This window comes from Eubalaena glacialis, chromosome 3, assembly GCF_028564815.1.
Source record: "Eubalaena glacialis isolate mEubGla1 chromosome 3, mEubGla1.1.hap2.+ XY, whole genome shotgun sequence".
NCBI classification, from domain to species: Eukaryota; Metazoa; Chordata; class Mammalia; order Artiodactyla; family Balaenidae; genus Eubalaena; species Eubalaena glacialis.
The window spans coordinates 93,445,634-93,464,241 of NC_083718.1; the positions used below are offsets into that span (position 1 = coordinate 93,445,634).

The following is an 18,608-nucleotide window of genomic DNA, read 5'->3' on the forward strand; positions in this document are numbered from 1 at the left end:
AGAAACACAGATAATGCTTAAAGTAATATTAAATTTTTAAAATATCTCTTCTAAATTTTCTGGCATATGACTAGTATACTTTCTTAAATAAATATTAAATATTAGAAAGTTTATGATACTTTAAAATTAATTTCTACATCTAATATCACTATTTCAAACTAAGTATAAAATAGACATTATTACAATTTTATTTTTAAGCAGGATTCCAAAGCAATGATTTAAGTCTAATTTTTTATTTTATACTATAGTCAACATAAGATTAATCTAAATTAACTACAATAAGTTAATAGAAAAGAAATACTATTTTGGGCCAGTCAAAAAAGGCCAATGCATTAGTCTTGCCTTAACTGTGTTTCTGTCTCTTCCAGATTTTCTATTTGTTTCAACATCCTTTCTTCTTGCTTTTTGCTGTTCTAAAGAAATAATCAGTGTGGTTTATATTAATTATTTTGTTTCAACAAAAATAAAATTGAAATTAATATTCAAGACCTTTATCTGTCTTAAAATTCATTTAGTTATATATAAAGCAAGAGAATGGGTTATTTAACTTATATAGTTCCACACTAGTTTTCCAGCCTTACTCTATTCCCCTAATAATCTCTATATAGTAGCTAAAAAAACAAGTCTTACTTGCTGTTTCCCAGTGATACTTTGAGACTTGTGTCCTTTGTTCATATTGCTATGGCTTCAAGGAATGCTTTTCCACTCATTGCTACCGACTGAACTGATAATTATTCATTTTTTTAAGGCAAAAATCAATGCTGTATTCTCTCTGAAGCCTTCTCTTTCTCTTTCCCCAAGGCAGAAGTGATCCTGTGAACTCTGATAACACTTTGTCCCCCAAACAATACATATGATATACTATTTTAAGTTATTTGAGCATTTATTTTTTTATTGAGTCATAAACTAAAGAGGAATGATATTTTATTCATCATTGTATGCATATTATTACTACCTCAATATGCATATTTTTCTTCTAAAACAAAGTATTTAGAAGAAAAAGATAATCAGATAATCTAAAATAATCAGACTTTTAAAGCTGGAAGAAACTTTAGAGGTAATCTATTCTAACCCCTTAACTCTACAGTAAGAAAACTAAGTCACTGGGACTTTCTTTTCCTACTCACATTAATATCTTCTTGCTGTTTCTTGAGTTCTAGGGCCATATCCCTTGTTTCTTGTGCTAGTTCTTTGTTTTCCAGTGAAAGCCTTTTGCAGCTTGCAGTTAGTTCAGTATTCTTAAGCCTGTATTTTAAAAAACATGTCATACCAAAATATTTACATATAAAATTATATGATGTGGAATTTTATCCAAAATAATCTTAGGGGAAAGAAGGGAAGGGCTGGGGTTACAAATGAAATAGGATTGGCCATTAGTTAAAAATTTTTGAAGCTGGGTGATAGGTATATGCTGGTTCATTACAATATTCCCTCAACGTTGTATATATTTGAAAATTTTCTATAGTAAGTTTTTCAAGATATTACATATTTCCTTGCATATTCTCCATACCACTTCCCCGTTTATCTTTCCACAAATTTTGAAAAGTATTTATTTTTTTCATATAATATTTTCTTTCTAGTAGACTGTCTCTTAGAAACTGTTTCAAATTTCTCGTGATTTAATAGTACATGAGACCTTAACTATTTTTAACCAAAATATTTTTATTAAAATAAATAAAACTTTGTGCACATGCACAACACTTAAACTGCTCTTACAAGGTCTCAAATATTCTACATTGGAAGAGAGATTACTGCTGTTACTGGTTGCAGCCAGGATCAATTTTAAATGAGGGAAGGGGAGTGTATGGCTCTATGGAATGATTTCAGAAGCACCTATTATCTCCTACTTACTGTTACTGGAAACCCATCAAAGAGTTTTAATTAAAAAATGAAAAGTTGAAAAAGCAAATATACCAAGGATAACACAAATTTATATTAATCAGTTCATTCATTAAAAGGAATTTTGGTTAATAGATGAATTTTACCCAGAGCCCCTACAAAAGTACTGTTGCAAAGGTACCAGAAAGCTGAGAATGGGAGTTGAAAGAGAAGTGACAAGATGCTGAGTAAATTACTTATTTCTCATTTTTATCTAGAGTTGAGAAGCAACCAGAAAGCAAAAATCATGCTCACCACTAGATTGCCTACTTCAGTTTAGTTCTCCCTGAGTAACAACACAACAATCATTTCCTCCCACTTTCTCTAGAAATTAAATTTACTAAGTAGGTGAAACAACTAAATATTATGTTTGGACAATGTGAGAAATGAATTTATATTTTGTCATTTCATCAATACAAACTTACGTAGTAATTTAGTAAAACAATCAAAATAACTAGTTACAACTACAAATGATTATTTTTATGAGGAACTAAATAATCTCCAAGAAAAGAACATATCGCTCTTCTCATGCAGTTCTCAAGTTTGTGATATACTCTTCTTATGTCAATAATATATACTTCCTTTAACAATGAAATTGACACATTATTTTGATCTTTAATCAGAAATAAAACACAATTTTAAGCCTATTCAAAAAAGTATTACACATAATTTACTAATTTAGTATTACCTACTTCGGAAAGTAGTTAATACTTTACAGTATTACAGAAAGCTTAGGAATTGAATACATAAGCTACTTTATAGATAGAAAACATACTTTTCGGGCTTCCCTGGTGGCGCAGTGGTTGAGAGTCTGCCTGCCAATGCAGGGGACACGGGTTCGAGCCCTGGTCTGGGAAGATCCCACATGCCGCGGAGCAACTAGGCCCGTGAGCCACAATTACTGAGCCTGCGCGTCTGGAGCCTGTGCTCCGCAACAAGAGAGGCCACGATAGTGAGAGGCCCGCGCACCGCGATGAAGAGTGGCCCCCACTTGCCGCAACTAGAGAAAGCCCTCGCACAGAAACAAAGACCCAACACAGCCATAAGTAAATAAATAAATTAAAAAAAAAAAAAAGAAAACATACTTCTCATTTTCAAGCTCAGTTTTCAGCTCTTTAACCTGTTCTGAATAATGCTGTTCACTTGTTGCAATGGCAGTTAACTGTATTTCCAAATCATGTACTTTTTTCTGGAAAATAAACATGTATTATCACAGCAAATGTTTTTACAATTTTCTCACTTAAAAAGTACGGTCACTTTATGTAAGCAAGTTATATCTTTGGCAAAAATATGTCAAATTTTTAAAATTTAAATTGATTTAATGCCATAGTCATTATAATTTTAAAACAATGAGCAATGACAAATGCAATACTATAAGTAAATTCCATCTTGATATTTTGAAGCTCAACCAGTAAAATTATATTTACATATTACAAAATACTATTGTCAATTTTATACTACCAAGTAATTAATTTCAATTAAAATGTCACATTATTAAGAAGAAATGCATTAGTTAATGAAATCAGGCAGTACTTGAAAAACTAAGCTGTTCTTACTATATTAGAAAGACAATTACAATGTAATACTGTAATAGACTGAAAACATACCTTTTAAAAATAAAAGACATTCTAAAATTATAACATGAGCACTATAAAAACTACTGTAAGCTAAGAACTTAATAAAGGCTAAAATTTAAATGTATCAATTAAGAAATACTCAAGACATCAAGAAATGTAATTGTTATAAGCCATGGCATTAGGTATACTATTGGTATCTAAAATGTTGACCTTTCTCTTCCTCATTATAATATGCAGGTTCTTTAAATGTGCTTTAAATCAATTGTTAGCATACTAAATGTAGCAGGAACACATCTTCCAGAGGAATTTTGTGAAGCAATCTTGCACAAATGTAATAGCCACACCATAATCTACAATGTAAATCTGTAGCCTACTAACAAAACACTTGAAAGAAAAAAATGTATCCTTTTTAAACAAACCTCTCTGGTTTTGAGAAGCCCAGTTAGTTCTTGTTCTGCTCCTTTTAATTCTTCAGCAATCTTCTCAAATTGTTTCTTCTCATCTAAAAGCTTTTGGTTTTCTGCCTATTTAAGGACATAAACAAATCATGACAATCAAAGCACACACACATTCAAAGTAATCAAACTGCTCAAATAGAGTTGTGAAGAGAATTATGAATTTCCCTTTGGCTAAAATTTTTTAAAAAGAGAAAACAAGTCATTAAGTAAATTCCCAAACTAAATATGATAACTGAGGATTTAATGGGCAGAGCCCTGGAATTTTTTATTTAAAAAAAAAGTCATACAGGTCACTGAATTCAAACCTCACCTTATGCATAAATCACTTTAATTTATTAGCACTTATTACTTAACTCACTATTCTAACAACCCAGTTTGTACTTACATTTTACTAAAAGGCTCTTCCTGTAACTTTCATGCAATGGTCATTGTTCTGTGTTCCTTAATCACAAAGAAGTCTAATTCCTCTTTTCACATGATAGCTGAGAAATATTTGAAGAGTTATCATCACTCCTGAACTTTTCTCTTAACTATTCTAAAATTTCTAATTATTTTAATTATATATTCCTATGGAATGGTTTTATATTGCCTCATTCCTTCAGGATGGGCTCACTTTGTCAACATACCATTCTAAATGAGGTGTCAAGAATTTAATTCAATGTTCTAGACAACCATGGGTCAGCAAACTACAGCTCACAGATCAAATCCAGCCACTGCCTGTTTTTAATAATTCTTTACCATAATATAGCCAACCTAGTTGTTTACATATTATCTATGCCTGTCTTGCCCTGTAACAGCAAAGTTGAATAGCTGCAGCAGAGACCATATGGCCCACAAAGCCTAAAAACTTACTATTGGCCTTTCACATAAAAATTTTGTCAACCTCTGCTCTAGACAAGTCCTATACAACAAAACTTTCTGCAACAATAGGAACATTTTCCATCCTGTCCAATATGGTAGCTATTAGTCCTTCAAATGTGGGCTACTGGAGCTGAGAAACTGACTTTTTAATTTGATTTATTTTAAATAATTTAAATATAACACATTTGGCCAGTGGCTACCATACTGGTTAGCATAGCTCTAGCTACTGAGCAAAACAAACTATAATCTAACCATTAACTCTTTAGTTATGGGTGCTTAATTTCTATTACTTCCTCCTGTTATCCAACAGAGCATAAGTTTATGAATTCAATTTTTATTTTGTTTACTCAAGCATGAGATTATAATAATTTTATTAAAGCCTTGCCCATAAGAGGTCCAAGATTAAAAACTATAAAATCTACTAATTGCAGTTATAGAGTTTGAATTTTATCTATAAGCAATGTAGAGCTATTGAAAGTTTTGATACAGCAATATAACATGATCATATTTGTGATTTAAAAAAGATAACTATAGAAATAGTACATAGGAAGACCCAATTATAATCAGGCTACCTATATAGATATGTACAAATATCTACAAATATAAAGACTCAAAGATATGCCACATAAACAATAAACATAAGAAAACTAATGGCTATAATAATATCAGTTAAAACAGACTTCAAAATGAGAGAGTATTATCAGAGATAAAGACAGGCATTTAATCATGACCAAAGAGTCAATTCAGCTGGAAGATATAATAGTTATATATAAATGTAAAACCTTTAACCAAAATTCAAAATACACAAGGCAAACATTGACAGAATTAGAGAGAAACAGACAATTACAAAATCAAAGTAAGAGATTTTAATACCCATCTTTCAGTAAACAATAGAACTGGACAAAAATCAATCAAAACCAAAAGATTTTTCACAATACCATCAACCAACTGTACCTAATTGACATTTATAGAATGTTCCACCTAACAATAGCAGGGAAAATATTCTTTTCAAGTGCACATGGAGCATTCACTCAGATATACCATATCATGATTTCTAAAACAAACCATAACAAATTTAAGTAATAAAGTATATTCTTTGACCATAATGGAATTAAGCTAGAAATGAATAACAGAAATATAACAGCAAAATCTCCAAATACACAGAAATTAAATAACACACTTATAAATAACCCCAGGGTCAAAGAATAAATCTCAAGAGAAATCAGAAAATAAATGAAAATGAAAATACAACATATCAAAATTTGTGGGCTACAGCTAAAGAGGTGATTAGAGGAAATTTATAACATTAAATGTTTACATTAGAAAAGTCTCAAAACAGCAATCTAAGTTTCCACCTTAAAAACCTAGAAAAAGAGCAAATACACACAAAGCAAACAGAAGGAAGGACATAAAGAGAAGAAATCAGTGAGACTGAAAATCAAAAACCAACAGAGAAAATCAATGAAATAGAAAGCTGGTTATTTGAAAAGACTGATAAAGTAATAAAACTCTATCAAGACTGACAAAGAAAAAAGAGAGAAGACATAAATCACCAATATTAGCAATGAAAACAAGGGTAGCACTACAGACTCCAAAGACATTAAAAAGATAATTGCAGGGAGTGCTACAAACAACTCTATGCACAGACAGTTGACAAAGTTAATGAAATGGGTTAATTCCTTAAAAACCACAAACTACCAAAATCACCCAAGATAAAGCAAGTAACTTGAATAATTCTATAGCAAAAATAAATAAAATTCATAGTTAAAAATCTTGCCAAAAAGCAATCTCTAGGTCCACATGATTTCTCTGGAGAATTCTACCAAACATTTAAAAAAGAAATAATACTAATTCTATATAATCTCTTCCAGAAAATGGAAATGAAAGAAATGATTCCCGACTCATTTTATGAGGCCAGTGTTAGCCTGGTTCCAAAACCAGTGAAAGACAATCCAAGAAAACTATAGGTCAATAACTCTCATGAACACAAAAACAAAAATCCTCAACAAAATATTAACAAAACAAATTCAACAATACAGAAAAAGAATAATACGGGCATATCTCAGAGATATTGCGGGTTCATTCCAGAATACTGCAATAAAGCAAATATCACAATAAAGCAAGGCACAGGAACTTTCTGTGCACATAAAATTTATGTTTACACTATTCTTAGTTTATTAAGTGTTCAACAGCATTATGTCTAAAAACAACAATGTACATACTTTAATTTAAAAATACTTCAGGACTTCCCTGGTGGAGCAGTGGTTAAGAATCCACCTGCCAAAGCAGGGGACATGGGTTCGAGCCCTGGTCCGGGAAGATCCCACATGCCGCGGAGAAACTAAGCCCGTATGCCACAACTACTGAGTCTGCGCTCTAGAGCTCACGAGCCACAACTACTGAGCCCACGTGCCACAACTACAGAAACCCGCACACCTAGAGCCCGTGCTCTGCAACAAGAGAAGCCACCTCAATGAGAAGCCCGTGCACCACAACAAAGAGTAGCCCCCACTCGCTGCAACTAGAGAAAGCCCGTGCACAGCAATGAAGATGCAATGCAGCCAAAAATAAATAAATAAATAAAGATTTTTAAAAATACTTCATTGCTAAATAAACCCACACACCTACGGTCAATTAACCTTCGACTAAGGAGGCAAGAATATACAATGGGAAAAGTCTCTTCAGCAAGTGGTGTTGGGAAAGTTGGACAGCTTCATGTAAATCAGTGAAGTTAGAATATACCCTCTCACCATACTCAAAAATAAACTCAAAATGGCTTAAAGACTTAAACATAAGACATGACACCACAAAACTCCTATAAGAGATCATAGGCAAAACATTCTCTGACATAAATCATACAAACTTTTTCTTAGGTCAGTCTCCCAAGGTAATAGAAATGAAAACAAAAATAAATAAGTGGGACCTAATCAAACTTACAAGCTTTTGCACAGCAAAGGAAACCATAAACAAAACAAAAAGACAACCTACAGAAATGGAAAAAATAATTGCAAACGATGTGACCAACAAGGGCTTAATTTCCAAAATATACAAACAGCTCATACAACAACAATAAAGAAACAAACCCAATCGAAAAATGGGCAGAAGACTTAAAGAGACATTTCTCCAAAGAAGATATACAGACGGCCAATAGACACATGAAAAGATGCTCAACATCGCTAATTATTAGAGAAATGCAAATCAAAGCTATAATGAGGTACCACCTCACGCCTGTCAGAATGGCATCATTAAAAAGTCTACAGGGCTTCCCTGGTGGCACAGTGGTTGAGAATCCGCCTGCCAACGCAGTGGACACGGGTCTGGGAAGATCCCACATGCCGCAGAGCAACTAGGCCCGTGAGCCACAACTACTGAGCCTGCGCGTCTGGAGCCTGTGCTCCGCAACAAGAGAGGCCACAACAGTGAGAGGCCCGCGCACCGCGATGAAGAGTGGCCCCGACTCGCCGAAACTAGAGAAAGCCCTCGCACAGAAACGAAGACCCAACACAGTCTAAAATAAATAAATTAATTAATTAATTTTTAAAAATGTCTACAGATAACAAATGCTGGAGAGAGTGTGGAGAAAAGGGAACCCTCCTACACTGTTGGTGGGAATGTAAGTTGGTGCAGCCACTGTGGAAAACAGTATGGAGGTTTTCTCAGAAAACTAAAAATAGAATTACCATAGGATCCAGCAATCCCACTCCTGGGCATCTATCCAGACAAAACTATAATTCAAAAAGATACATGTACCCCTATGTTAATAGCAGCACTATTCACAATAGCCAAGACATGGAAACAACCTAAATGTCCCTCGACAGATAGATGGATAAAGAAGATGTGGTACATATATACAATGGAATACTACTCAGGCATAAAACAGAACAAAATAATGCCATTTGCAGCAACATGGATGAACCTAGAGATTACCATACGAAGTAAAGTAAGTCAGAAAGAGAAAAACAAATACCATATGATATCACTTATATGTGGAATCTAAAATATGACACCAATGAACCTACCTAAGAAACAAAAACAGAGTCATGGATATAGAGAATAGACTGGTGGTTGCCAGGGGTAGGTGGGTGGGAGAGGGAAAAAAAAATACTTCATTGCTAAAAAAATCTAACCATCATTACATTATTTGTAATCTTTTTGCACTAGTAACAAAGATCACTGATCACAGATCACTGTAACAAATATAATAATAATGAAAAAGTTTGAAAATACCATGAGAATTACCAAAAAGTGACACCAAGACACAGAGTGAGCAAATGCTGTTGGAAAAATAGCGCCACAATATACTTGCTTGAGGCAGCGTTGCCACAAACCTTCAATTTACAGAAAATGCAATTATCTGCTGTGAAGTACAATAAGACAAAGTATGCCTATACACCACACCAAGTGAGATTTTTCCCAGGAATACAAGGCTGGTTCAATGTTTGGAAATTAATCAATGTAAAACACCATATTAATAGTCTAAAGAAGAAAAACCACATGATCATATCAAATGACATGTAAAAATAATTTGACAAAATTCAACACAGATTCATAGTAAAAATTCTCAACAAACTAGGAATACATGGAAAAGTCTACAAAAAACCTATAATTAACATCATAGTTAATAGTTAAACACTAAATGTTTTTCCCTTAAAATCAGGACATCAAAGATGTACAAAATCATCACTCTTATTCAATATCACACTGCAAGTATGGAAGAATTAAAAAATACACAAAATAATTCATCTTTAATAAATAAATAAATAAATATTTTGTGGAAAAGGTTGGGGGTGTGGCCAAGATGGCACAGTAGGAAGACCTTGCGCTCACCTCCGCCTATCAGCACACCAAAGTTAAACTATTTACACAGAAACTGTTGATGAGAAAGACCAGAAGACTAGAGAAAAGATCTTCTACAACTAAAGAAATAAAAAAGGAACCACAATGAGATGGATAGGAGAGGCAGATATGTGGTATAGTCAAGACCCATACCCCCAGGGTGGGCAAGCCACAAACGGGAGAATAATTGAAATTGCAGAGATTCTCCCCAAAGAGCACGGGGTCCAAGCCCCACACTGGGCTCCCAGGCTAGGGGCCCTGCACCAGAAGATGAGTCCCCAAAACATTTGCCTTTGAAGGCCAGTGGGATTTACTTTCAGGAGAGCCAAAGGGCTATGGGAAATAGAGATTCCACTCTTAAAGGGTGCACACAAAATCTCACATGCTCTGGGACCCAGGGAAAGAAACAGTAATTTGAAAGGAGCCTGCATCAGACCCACATGCTGACACCAGAGAGCCTCCTAGAGAGGCATGAGGCAAGTGGAGCCCACCCGGGGAACACAGACACTGGCAGCAGCCAATTTTGGGAGCTCGTTCTACTACGAGGACACTTGTGCTGGCAAGCAACATTCTGGAATCCTCCCTCTAGCTTATTAGTGCCAGGACCTAGTCCACGTCAACAGTCTGAAGACTCTAATACTGGGAACCTCAAGCCAAGCAACTAGCCAGATACAGCCCCACCCACCAACAGGCCAACTTCCTTAAGAGCCCCAAAGCCCACAGCCACCCCAAGACATGGCCCTATCCACAAGAAGGCAGAGGACTCAGCCCCACACATCAGTGCACCAGCACTAGCCCAGGAACCACCAGGGCCCTGCAATCAGAGATCTCATGAACCAGCTCTACCCACCAGTGAGCCAGCACAAACACGAGGACCCAGCCTCACCCACCAGTTGGTGAGCACAAACCCCAGGATCCCTTGGGCTCCCACCCTGCCCACCAGTGGGCGAACACCAGGCACAGGACCACTGCAGCCACACAGCCTGCCTTGTCAAAAACCAGCCCACGTACCAGCAGGCTGGCACCAGTCCCAGGACCCCCTGGGCCCTGACCCTGCCCACCTGCAGGCCAATACCAGTTCTGAGATGCCTTGGACCCCCTCAGCCAGCCATCCAAGGATCCAGCCCCACCAACCTTCAGGCTGACATCAGCTCTGGGATACCCCGGACCCCAGAGCCAGTAGTGTCAGGAACCAGCCATGCCCACCAGCAGGCCGACACTAGATGCAAGACCCCAGCAATACAACTACTCATCCCAGAACCCAGCTCTTCCCACCAGTAAGTCAGCACTAGCCCTAGGATCTCCTGAGGCTCCACAGCCAGCCACCTTGTGACCCAGCCCCACCCATCAGTGGGCAGCAGCCTCCACACAAGGCAGGGCCTGGCAACCAACTGGACCAGGGCCACCCACACCTGTAAGACCACCCAAAGTAGGCAGCCCACCACAACAGAAGCAAAAACATGGCCCACATAGGGGGCACCCCTAAAGCATATAGTTCTGATGACCAGAGGAGAATATGTGGCTGGGACACATAGGATGTCTCCTATAAAAGGCCACATCTCCAAGGTCAGGAAATATAACCAACCTTCTAAATACATAGAAATAAAAACAGCAAATTAGGCGAAATGAGGCAACAGAGGAATATGTTCTAAATGTAGGAACAACAAAGTGAAGTGGAGATAAGAATCTACCCAAAAGAGTTCAGGGTAATGACTGAAAAATGCTCGAAGGACGGGGGAGAAAATTGGATGAACAGGGGGAGAAGTTAGAAGTTTTTAACCAAAAGTTAGAAAATATAAAGAAGACCCAAACAGAGATGAAGAATACAATAACTGAAATTTTAAAAATACACTAGAAGAAATCAACAGTAGATTAGACGATACAGAGGAATGGATCAGTGAGCTGGAAGACAGAGTAGTGGAAATTACTGAAGATGAACAGAAAAAAGAATAAGAAGAAATGAGGACAGTTAAGAGACTTCCATGACAACATCAAGAGTATTAACATCTGCATTATAGAGGTCCCAGAAGGAGAACAGAGAGAGAAAAGGCCAGAGGACATATTTGAAGACATAACAGCAGAAAACTTCCCTAACCTGGGAAAGGAAACAGACATCAAGGTTCAGAAAGAACAGAGAGTCCCAAACAGGGCCACACCAAGACACACTGTAACTTAAATAGCAAAAATTAAAGATAAAGAGAGAATATTAAAAGCAGCAATGGAAAAGAAGTTATGCACATGAGAACTCCCAAAAGGCTATCAGCTGACTTTTCTGCAGAAACTCCACAGCTCAGAAGGGAGTGGCATGATATATTTAAACTGGTGAAAGGGAAAAACTTAACAACCGAGAATACTCTACCTGGCAAGGCTTTCACTCAGATTTGATAAAGAGATCAAAAGTTTTACAGAAAAGAAAAGCTAAAAGAGTTCAGCACCACCAAACCAGCCCATGTACAAAGCTAGTAGAAAGGTTAAAAGACAAAAGTAATAAAATCAACTTTATCTGCCATAAGTAGTTAAGGGATACACAAAACAAAAAGATGAAAAGTATGATGTCAAAAATAGTAATCATGGGGAAAGGGGAGTAAAAATGTAGGGTTGTTAAAATGCATTTGAACTTAAGATATTAAAAAGTTAATCAGATAGATAGATAGATAGACTGCTATATATAAACCTCATAGTAACCACAAGCCAAAAATCTATTATAGATACATACACACAAAATAGAAAAAAAAACCAAACATAACACTAAAGATAGCCATCAAATCATAATGGAAGAGAGCAAAAAAGAACTACAAAAACAACTCAAGGAGGGGACCAAGATGGTGGAGTAGGAGGATATGGAACTTACCTCTCCCCACAAATACATTAAAAATACATCTATACATGGAACAATTCTCATGGAAAACTGGAAACTGACAGAGGAACTCCTATACAACCAAGGATGCAAGAAAGAGTCCCATGTAATCAGGTAGGACAGGAAGAAAAGCATCAAGTTGGGACCTGTGCCCCTGGGAGGGGACTAAGAAGAAAAGGGAAATTGCATGGGGGGACACTCGCTGTGGGGAGTAAGTGGGTTGAGCCACAGACTGGGCATCCCAGTCCTGAGGTATTACATAGAGGAGACAAGCCCCTTTGGCTATTTGGAGAACTGCTGGGACAGAGAGAAAGGCTGGAGGTGCCTAGACTCTACTTGTGAGGAGTGAGTGGGTGCTGGCTTGCCACCAGGCAGGGCAGGGAGAGGTCTGCCCTAGAGGCTGGCACCTTGAGCACTCCCCAGTCCAAGCTGAGTGAACACCTTGGCCCCACTCACTCCATGCAACATCTTGGCACTGGATCTAGGAAAGCCAGGTCCTGGGAAAAGACTCGATCTAGGAATGCAGAGGCAGTCCAGGAGCCTGGGGTGTGGTCCGGGTAGGGTGGCGGCAGCCATTGTTGGTGCTTACTCAAACAGCGCCACAGAAGTAGCCCAGGCTTCTGATGGCAGCACAGCCACTTCAATTCCTGCAACCATAACGCCACGATCTCCAGTGTCAATCAAGTTAATGCTCCAGCCCTGCCCACTCCATGCCATACCTTGCACTAGATCTGGGACAGTGACAACAGGGGAAAAGACGTGACCTTGGGCTGAGTGAGTGGAGCCACAGACACATATGCAGGTAGCGGACTGGACCTCTGTTAGCCCACGAGCCCCACTTTCTATACAGCATTCCCCTCCTTTGGAGCAAAGGCTCCAGCATGAGGAGAAGTAAAAAATACACACTTAAGGGAACACAGCCAGCTCTATCCCAACCCTCAGGGCATCCACTCCTGCAACTTAGGAACTGAAAGGGTGGGGATTGCCACTGAGCAGAGAAGAAGTCACACCTCACACCCTGTGCAGGCTTTAGCTCCTCAAACACCAGCCACATCCCCTATCAAGGTGATAGTGGCCGGCACACCCTGGGGAAAGATGTGACTGGTCTCCGCACAAAATCCAGCCCTCACACCAAAAACACTGGGCACACGCAGTCTACACAGGGATGCTCCCACATAAAAACACCCCTTCAAGACCACAACAGATAACTGTTTCACCTAAATTCATAGAGACAGAAAAAGTTAAGTAAAATGAAAAGGCAGAGGAACAACTCGTAATTGAAAGAGCAAGAGAAATCCCCTGAAAAATAATGAAACAGAGATAATCAGTACAACACACAAGTTCAAAATGTTGGTAATGAAACACTAAATTAAGAAAGAGAATAGATCTAAACATGTTAACAAGGAACTAGAAATTATACAGAAGACCTAATCAAAAATAGACAATTCAATTTCTGATAAAAAGCACTCTAGAGGTAATGACTCACACACTAAATGACACAAAAGAATTCTTAAGTGATCTGGAAGACAGAAAAATATAAATCACCCAATCAGAACGGCAGACAAAGACAAATGAAAATTAATGATGAAAGCAACATACAAGGTCTATGGGATAATATAAAACATGTCAACTTCCACATTATAGGGGTCCCAGAAGGGAGAAGAGAGAGAGAAAAAGGTCAAAAATGTACTTGATGAAATTACAGCTGAAAACTTCCCTAACCTAAAGAAGGAAACAGATATTCAGGTACAGGAAGCACAGACAGTCCCAAACAAGGTAAACCCAAACAGACACACACCAAGATATATCATAATTAAAACAGGAAAAGTTAAAGAGAGAATTCTAAAGGCAGCAAGAGAAAAAGAGAGTCACGTATAAAGGAACCCCCATAAGGCTATCAGCCGATTTCTCTACACTAACATTGCAGACCAAAAGGGACTGGCATGATATATTCAAAGTCTTGAAAAGGAAAAACCTGCAAACTAGGATACTCTACCCAGCAAGACTATCATTGAATAGTCTTGAATATCATTATCTATTGAATAGTCATTGTATATCATTATCTCTTCAATAGAAGAGATAAAGAATTTCACAGACAAGCAAAACTAGAAGAATTCAGCAATACTAAACCTATCCTAAAAGAAATGTTGAAGGGACTTCTCTAAATGAAAAAGAAGTAAGAATCTACAGGAAAGGGAAAATCCCAACAGGAAAGGCAGATAAATAACAAGGATTGAAGATCACTTAAATGAGCTAGTACACATAATAAAAAACAAACAAAAATTGTAAAAGCAACTATAACTACAATAAACAGTAAAGGGATAAGCATGAAAATGTAAAATAGGACATCAAAATCACAAAATTTGGGGGAGGGGAGTAAAAAAAATGTAGATCTTTTAGAATGTGCTTGAACTTAAATAACTATCAGTTTAAAGCAAGTAGATATGATTACGGTCAACACAGATGAACCCAATGGTAACCACAAATCGAAAACCTACAATAGATACACAAAAACCAAAAAAAAAAAAAAAGAGAGAGAGAGAAACTTAAGAATATTACAAAAGAAAATCATCAAACCACAATGGGAAAAACAAAAAGAAGAAATAAAAAAAGAAGACCTACAGGGCTTCCCTGGTGGCACAGTGGTTGAGAGTCTGCCTGCTAATGCAGGGGACATGGGTTCAAGCCCTGGTCTGAGAGGATCCCACATGCCGCGGAGTGACTAGGCCCATGAGCCACAGCTACTGAGCCTGCATGTCTGGAGCCTGTGCTCCACAACAAAAGAGGTCAAGATAGTAAGAGGCCTGCGCACCGCGATGAGGAGTGGCCCCCACTTGCTGCAGCTAGAGAAAGCCCTAGCACAGAAACAAAGACCCAACATAGCAATCAATCAATCAATCAATCAATCAATAATAAAATAAATCTTTAAAAAAAAAAAAGAACTACAAAAACAACTGGAAAACAAGGAAAAAAATAACAATAAGTACATGCATATAAATAATTACGCTCAATTTTTTTTTTTAAAGTACACAATTCAGTGGTTTTTAGTATATTCACAGACTTGTGCAACCAACACCAGAACCAATTTTAGAACATTTTCATCAACACAAGAGATAATCCCACCCCCTCATAAGCAGTCATTCCTCATTCCTGTCATCCCAGTCCCTGGTCACCACTGCTCTGCTTTCTGTCTCCATGGATTTACCTCTTTGGGTCATTTCATAGAAATGGAATCATTCAATATGTGGCCTGTCATGTCTGGCTTCTTTCAGTGAGACCATGCTTTCAAGGTTCAGCCATGCTGTAGTGTGTGTCAGTATTTCATTCCTTTTTTTTTTTTTTTTAGGATTAGTTGTTTTGTTTGTTTGTTTGTACTGCAGGTTCTTATCAGTCATCAATTTTATACACATCAGTGTATACATGTCAGTCCCAATCACCCAATTCAGCACACCACCATCCCCACCCCACCGTGGTTTTCCCCCCTTGGTGTCCATACGTTTGTTCTCTACATCTGTGTCTCAACTTCTGCCCTGCAAACCAGTTCATCTGTACCATTTTTCTAGGTTCCACATACATGCGTTAATATACGATATTTGTTTTTCTCTTTCTGACTTACTTCACTCTGTATGACAGTCTCTACATCCATCCATGTCTCAACAAATGACTCAATTTCGTTCCTTTTTATGGCTGAGTAATATTCCACTGTATATATGTACCACATCTTCTTTATCCAGTCGTCTGTCGATGGGCATTTAGCTGGCTTCCATGACCTGGCTATTGTAAATAGTGCTGCAATGAACATTGGGGTGCATGTGTCTTTTTGAATTACGGTTTTCTCTGGGTATATGCCCTGTAGTGCGATTGCTGGGTCAGATGGTAATTCTATTCTTAGTTTTTTAAGGACCCTCCATATTGTTCTCCATAGTGGCTGTATCAATTTGCATTCCCACCAACAGTGCAAGAGGGTTCCCTTTTCTCCACACCCTCTCCAGCATTTGTTGTTTGTAGATTTTCTGATGATGCCCATTCTAACTGGTGTGAGGTGACACCTCATTGTAGTTTTGATTTGCATTTCTCTAATAATTAGTGATGTTGAGTAGCTTTTCATGTGCTTCTTGGCCATCTGTATGTCTTCTTTGGAGAAATGTCTATTTAGGTCTTCTGTCCATTTTTGGATTGGGTTGTTTGTTTCTTTAATATTGAGCTGAATGAGCTGTTTATATATTTTGGAGATTAATCCTTTGTCCGCTGATTCGTTTGCAAATATTTTCTCCCATTCTGAGGGTTGTCTTTTCGTCTTGTTTATGGTTTCCTTTGCTGTGCAAAAGCTTTGAAGTTTCATTAGGTCCCATTTGTTTATTTTTGTTTTTATTTCCATTACTCTAGGAGGTGGATCAAAAAAGATCTTCCTGTGATTTATGTCAAAGAGTGTTCTTCCTATGTTTTCCTCTAAGAGTTTTATAGTTTCCGGTCTTACATTTAGGTCTCAAATCCATTTTGAGTTTATTTTTGTGTATGGTGTTAGGGAGTATTCTAATTTCATTCTTTTACATGTAGCTGTCCAGTTTTCCCAGCACCACTTATTGAAGAGGCTGTCTTTTCTCCATTGTATATCTTTGCCTCCTTTGTCATAGATTAGTTGACCATAGGTGCGTGGGTTTATCTCTGGGCTTTCTATCTTGTTCCATTGATCTATGTTTCTGTTTTTGTGCCAGTACCATATTGTCTTGATTACTGTAGCTTTGTAGTATAGTCTGAAGTCAGGGAGTCTGATTCCTCCAGCTCCGTTTTTTTCCCTCAAGACTGCTTTGGCTATTCGGGGTCTTTTGTGTCTCCATACAAATTTTAAGATGATTTGTTCTAGTTCCGTAAAAAATGCCATTGGTAATTTGATAGGGATTGCATTGAATCTGTAGATTGCTTTGGGTAGTATAGTCATTTTCACAATATTGATTCTTCCAATCCAAGAACATGGTATATCTCTCCATCTGTTGGTATCATCTTTAATTTCTTTCATCAGTGTCTTATAGTTTCCTGCATACAGGTCTTTTGTCTCCCTAGGTAGGTTTATTCCTAGATATTTTATTCTTTTTGTTGCAATGGTAAATGGGAGAGTTTCCATAATTTCTCTTTCAGATTTTTCGTCATTAGTGTATAGGAATGCAAGAGATTTCTGTGCATTAATTTTCTATCCTGCAACTCTACCAAATTCATCGATTAGCTCTAGTAGTTTTCTGGTGGCATTTTTAGGATTCTCTATGTATAGTATCATGTCATCTGCAAACAGTGACAGTTTTACGTCTTCTTTTCCAATTTGTATTCCTTTTATTTCCTTTTCTTCTCTGATTGCCGTGGCTAGGACTTACAAAACTATGTTGAATAATAGTGGTGAGAGTGGACATCCTTGTCTCCCTCCTGATCTTAGAGAAAATGCTTTCAGTTTTTCACCATTGAGAATGATGTTTGCTGTGGGTTTGTCGTATATGGCCATTATTATGTTGAGGTAGGTTCCCTCTATGCCCACTTTCTGGAGAGTTTTTATCATAAATCAGTGCTGAATTTTGTCAAAAGTTTTTTCTGCATCTATTGAGATGATCATATGGTTTTTATTCTTCAATTTGTTAATATGGTGTATCACATTGATTGATTTGCATACATTGAAGAATCCTTGCATCCCTGGGATAAATCCCACTTGATCGTGCTGTATGATCCTTTTAATGTGTTGTTGGATTCTGTTTGCTAGTATTTTGTTGAGGATTTTTGCATCTATATTCATCAGTGATATTGGTCTGTAATTTTCTTTTTTTGTAGTATCTTTGTCTGGTTTTGGTATCAGGGTGATGGTGGCCTCGTAGACTGAGTTTGGGAGTGTTCCTTCCTCTGCAATTTTTTGGAAGAGTTTGAGAAGGATGGGTGTTAGCTCTTCTCTAAATGTTTGATAGAATTCACCTGTGCAGCCATCTGGTCCTGGACTTTTGTTTGTTGGAATGTTTTTAATCACAGTTTCAAATTCATTACTTGTGATTGGTCTGTTCATATTTTCTGTTTCTTCCTGGTTCAGTCTTGGAAGGTTATACCTTTCTAAGAATTTGTCCATTTCTTCCAGGTTGTCCATTTTATTGGCATAGAGTTGCTTGTAGT

At 37.3% G+C, this 18,608-nt stretch overlaps 1 protein-coding gene across 2 annotated transcripts in view; it reads right to left on the reverse strand.

The window, feature by feature from the left end:
- The window catches only part of SYCP1 (synaptonemal complex protein 1), a 164,667-nt gene that overhangs the window by 65,947 nt on the left and 80,112 nt on the right, over positions 1-18,608 (reverse strand). For both annotated transcript variants that reach the window (XM_061186137.1, XM_061186136.1), the window contains exons 16-19: positions 3,875-3,979; positions 2,964-3,067; positions 1,128-1,245; positions 343-413 (exon numbers count right to left, since the gene is read on the reverse strand). In XM_061186137.1, coding sequence (XP_061042120.1) covers positions 343-413; positions 1,128-1,245; positions 2,964-3,067; positions 3,875-3,979 — 398 coding nt within the window. The remainder of the gene's footprint in view (positions 1-342; positions 414-1,127; positions 1,246-2,963; positions 3,068-3,874; positions 3,980-18,608) is intronic.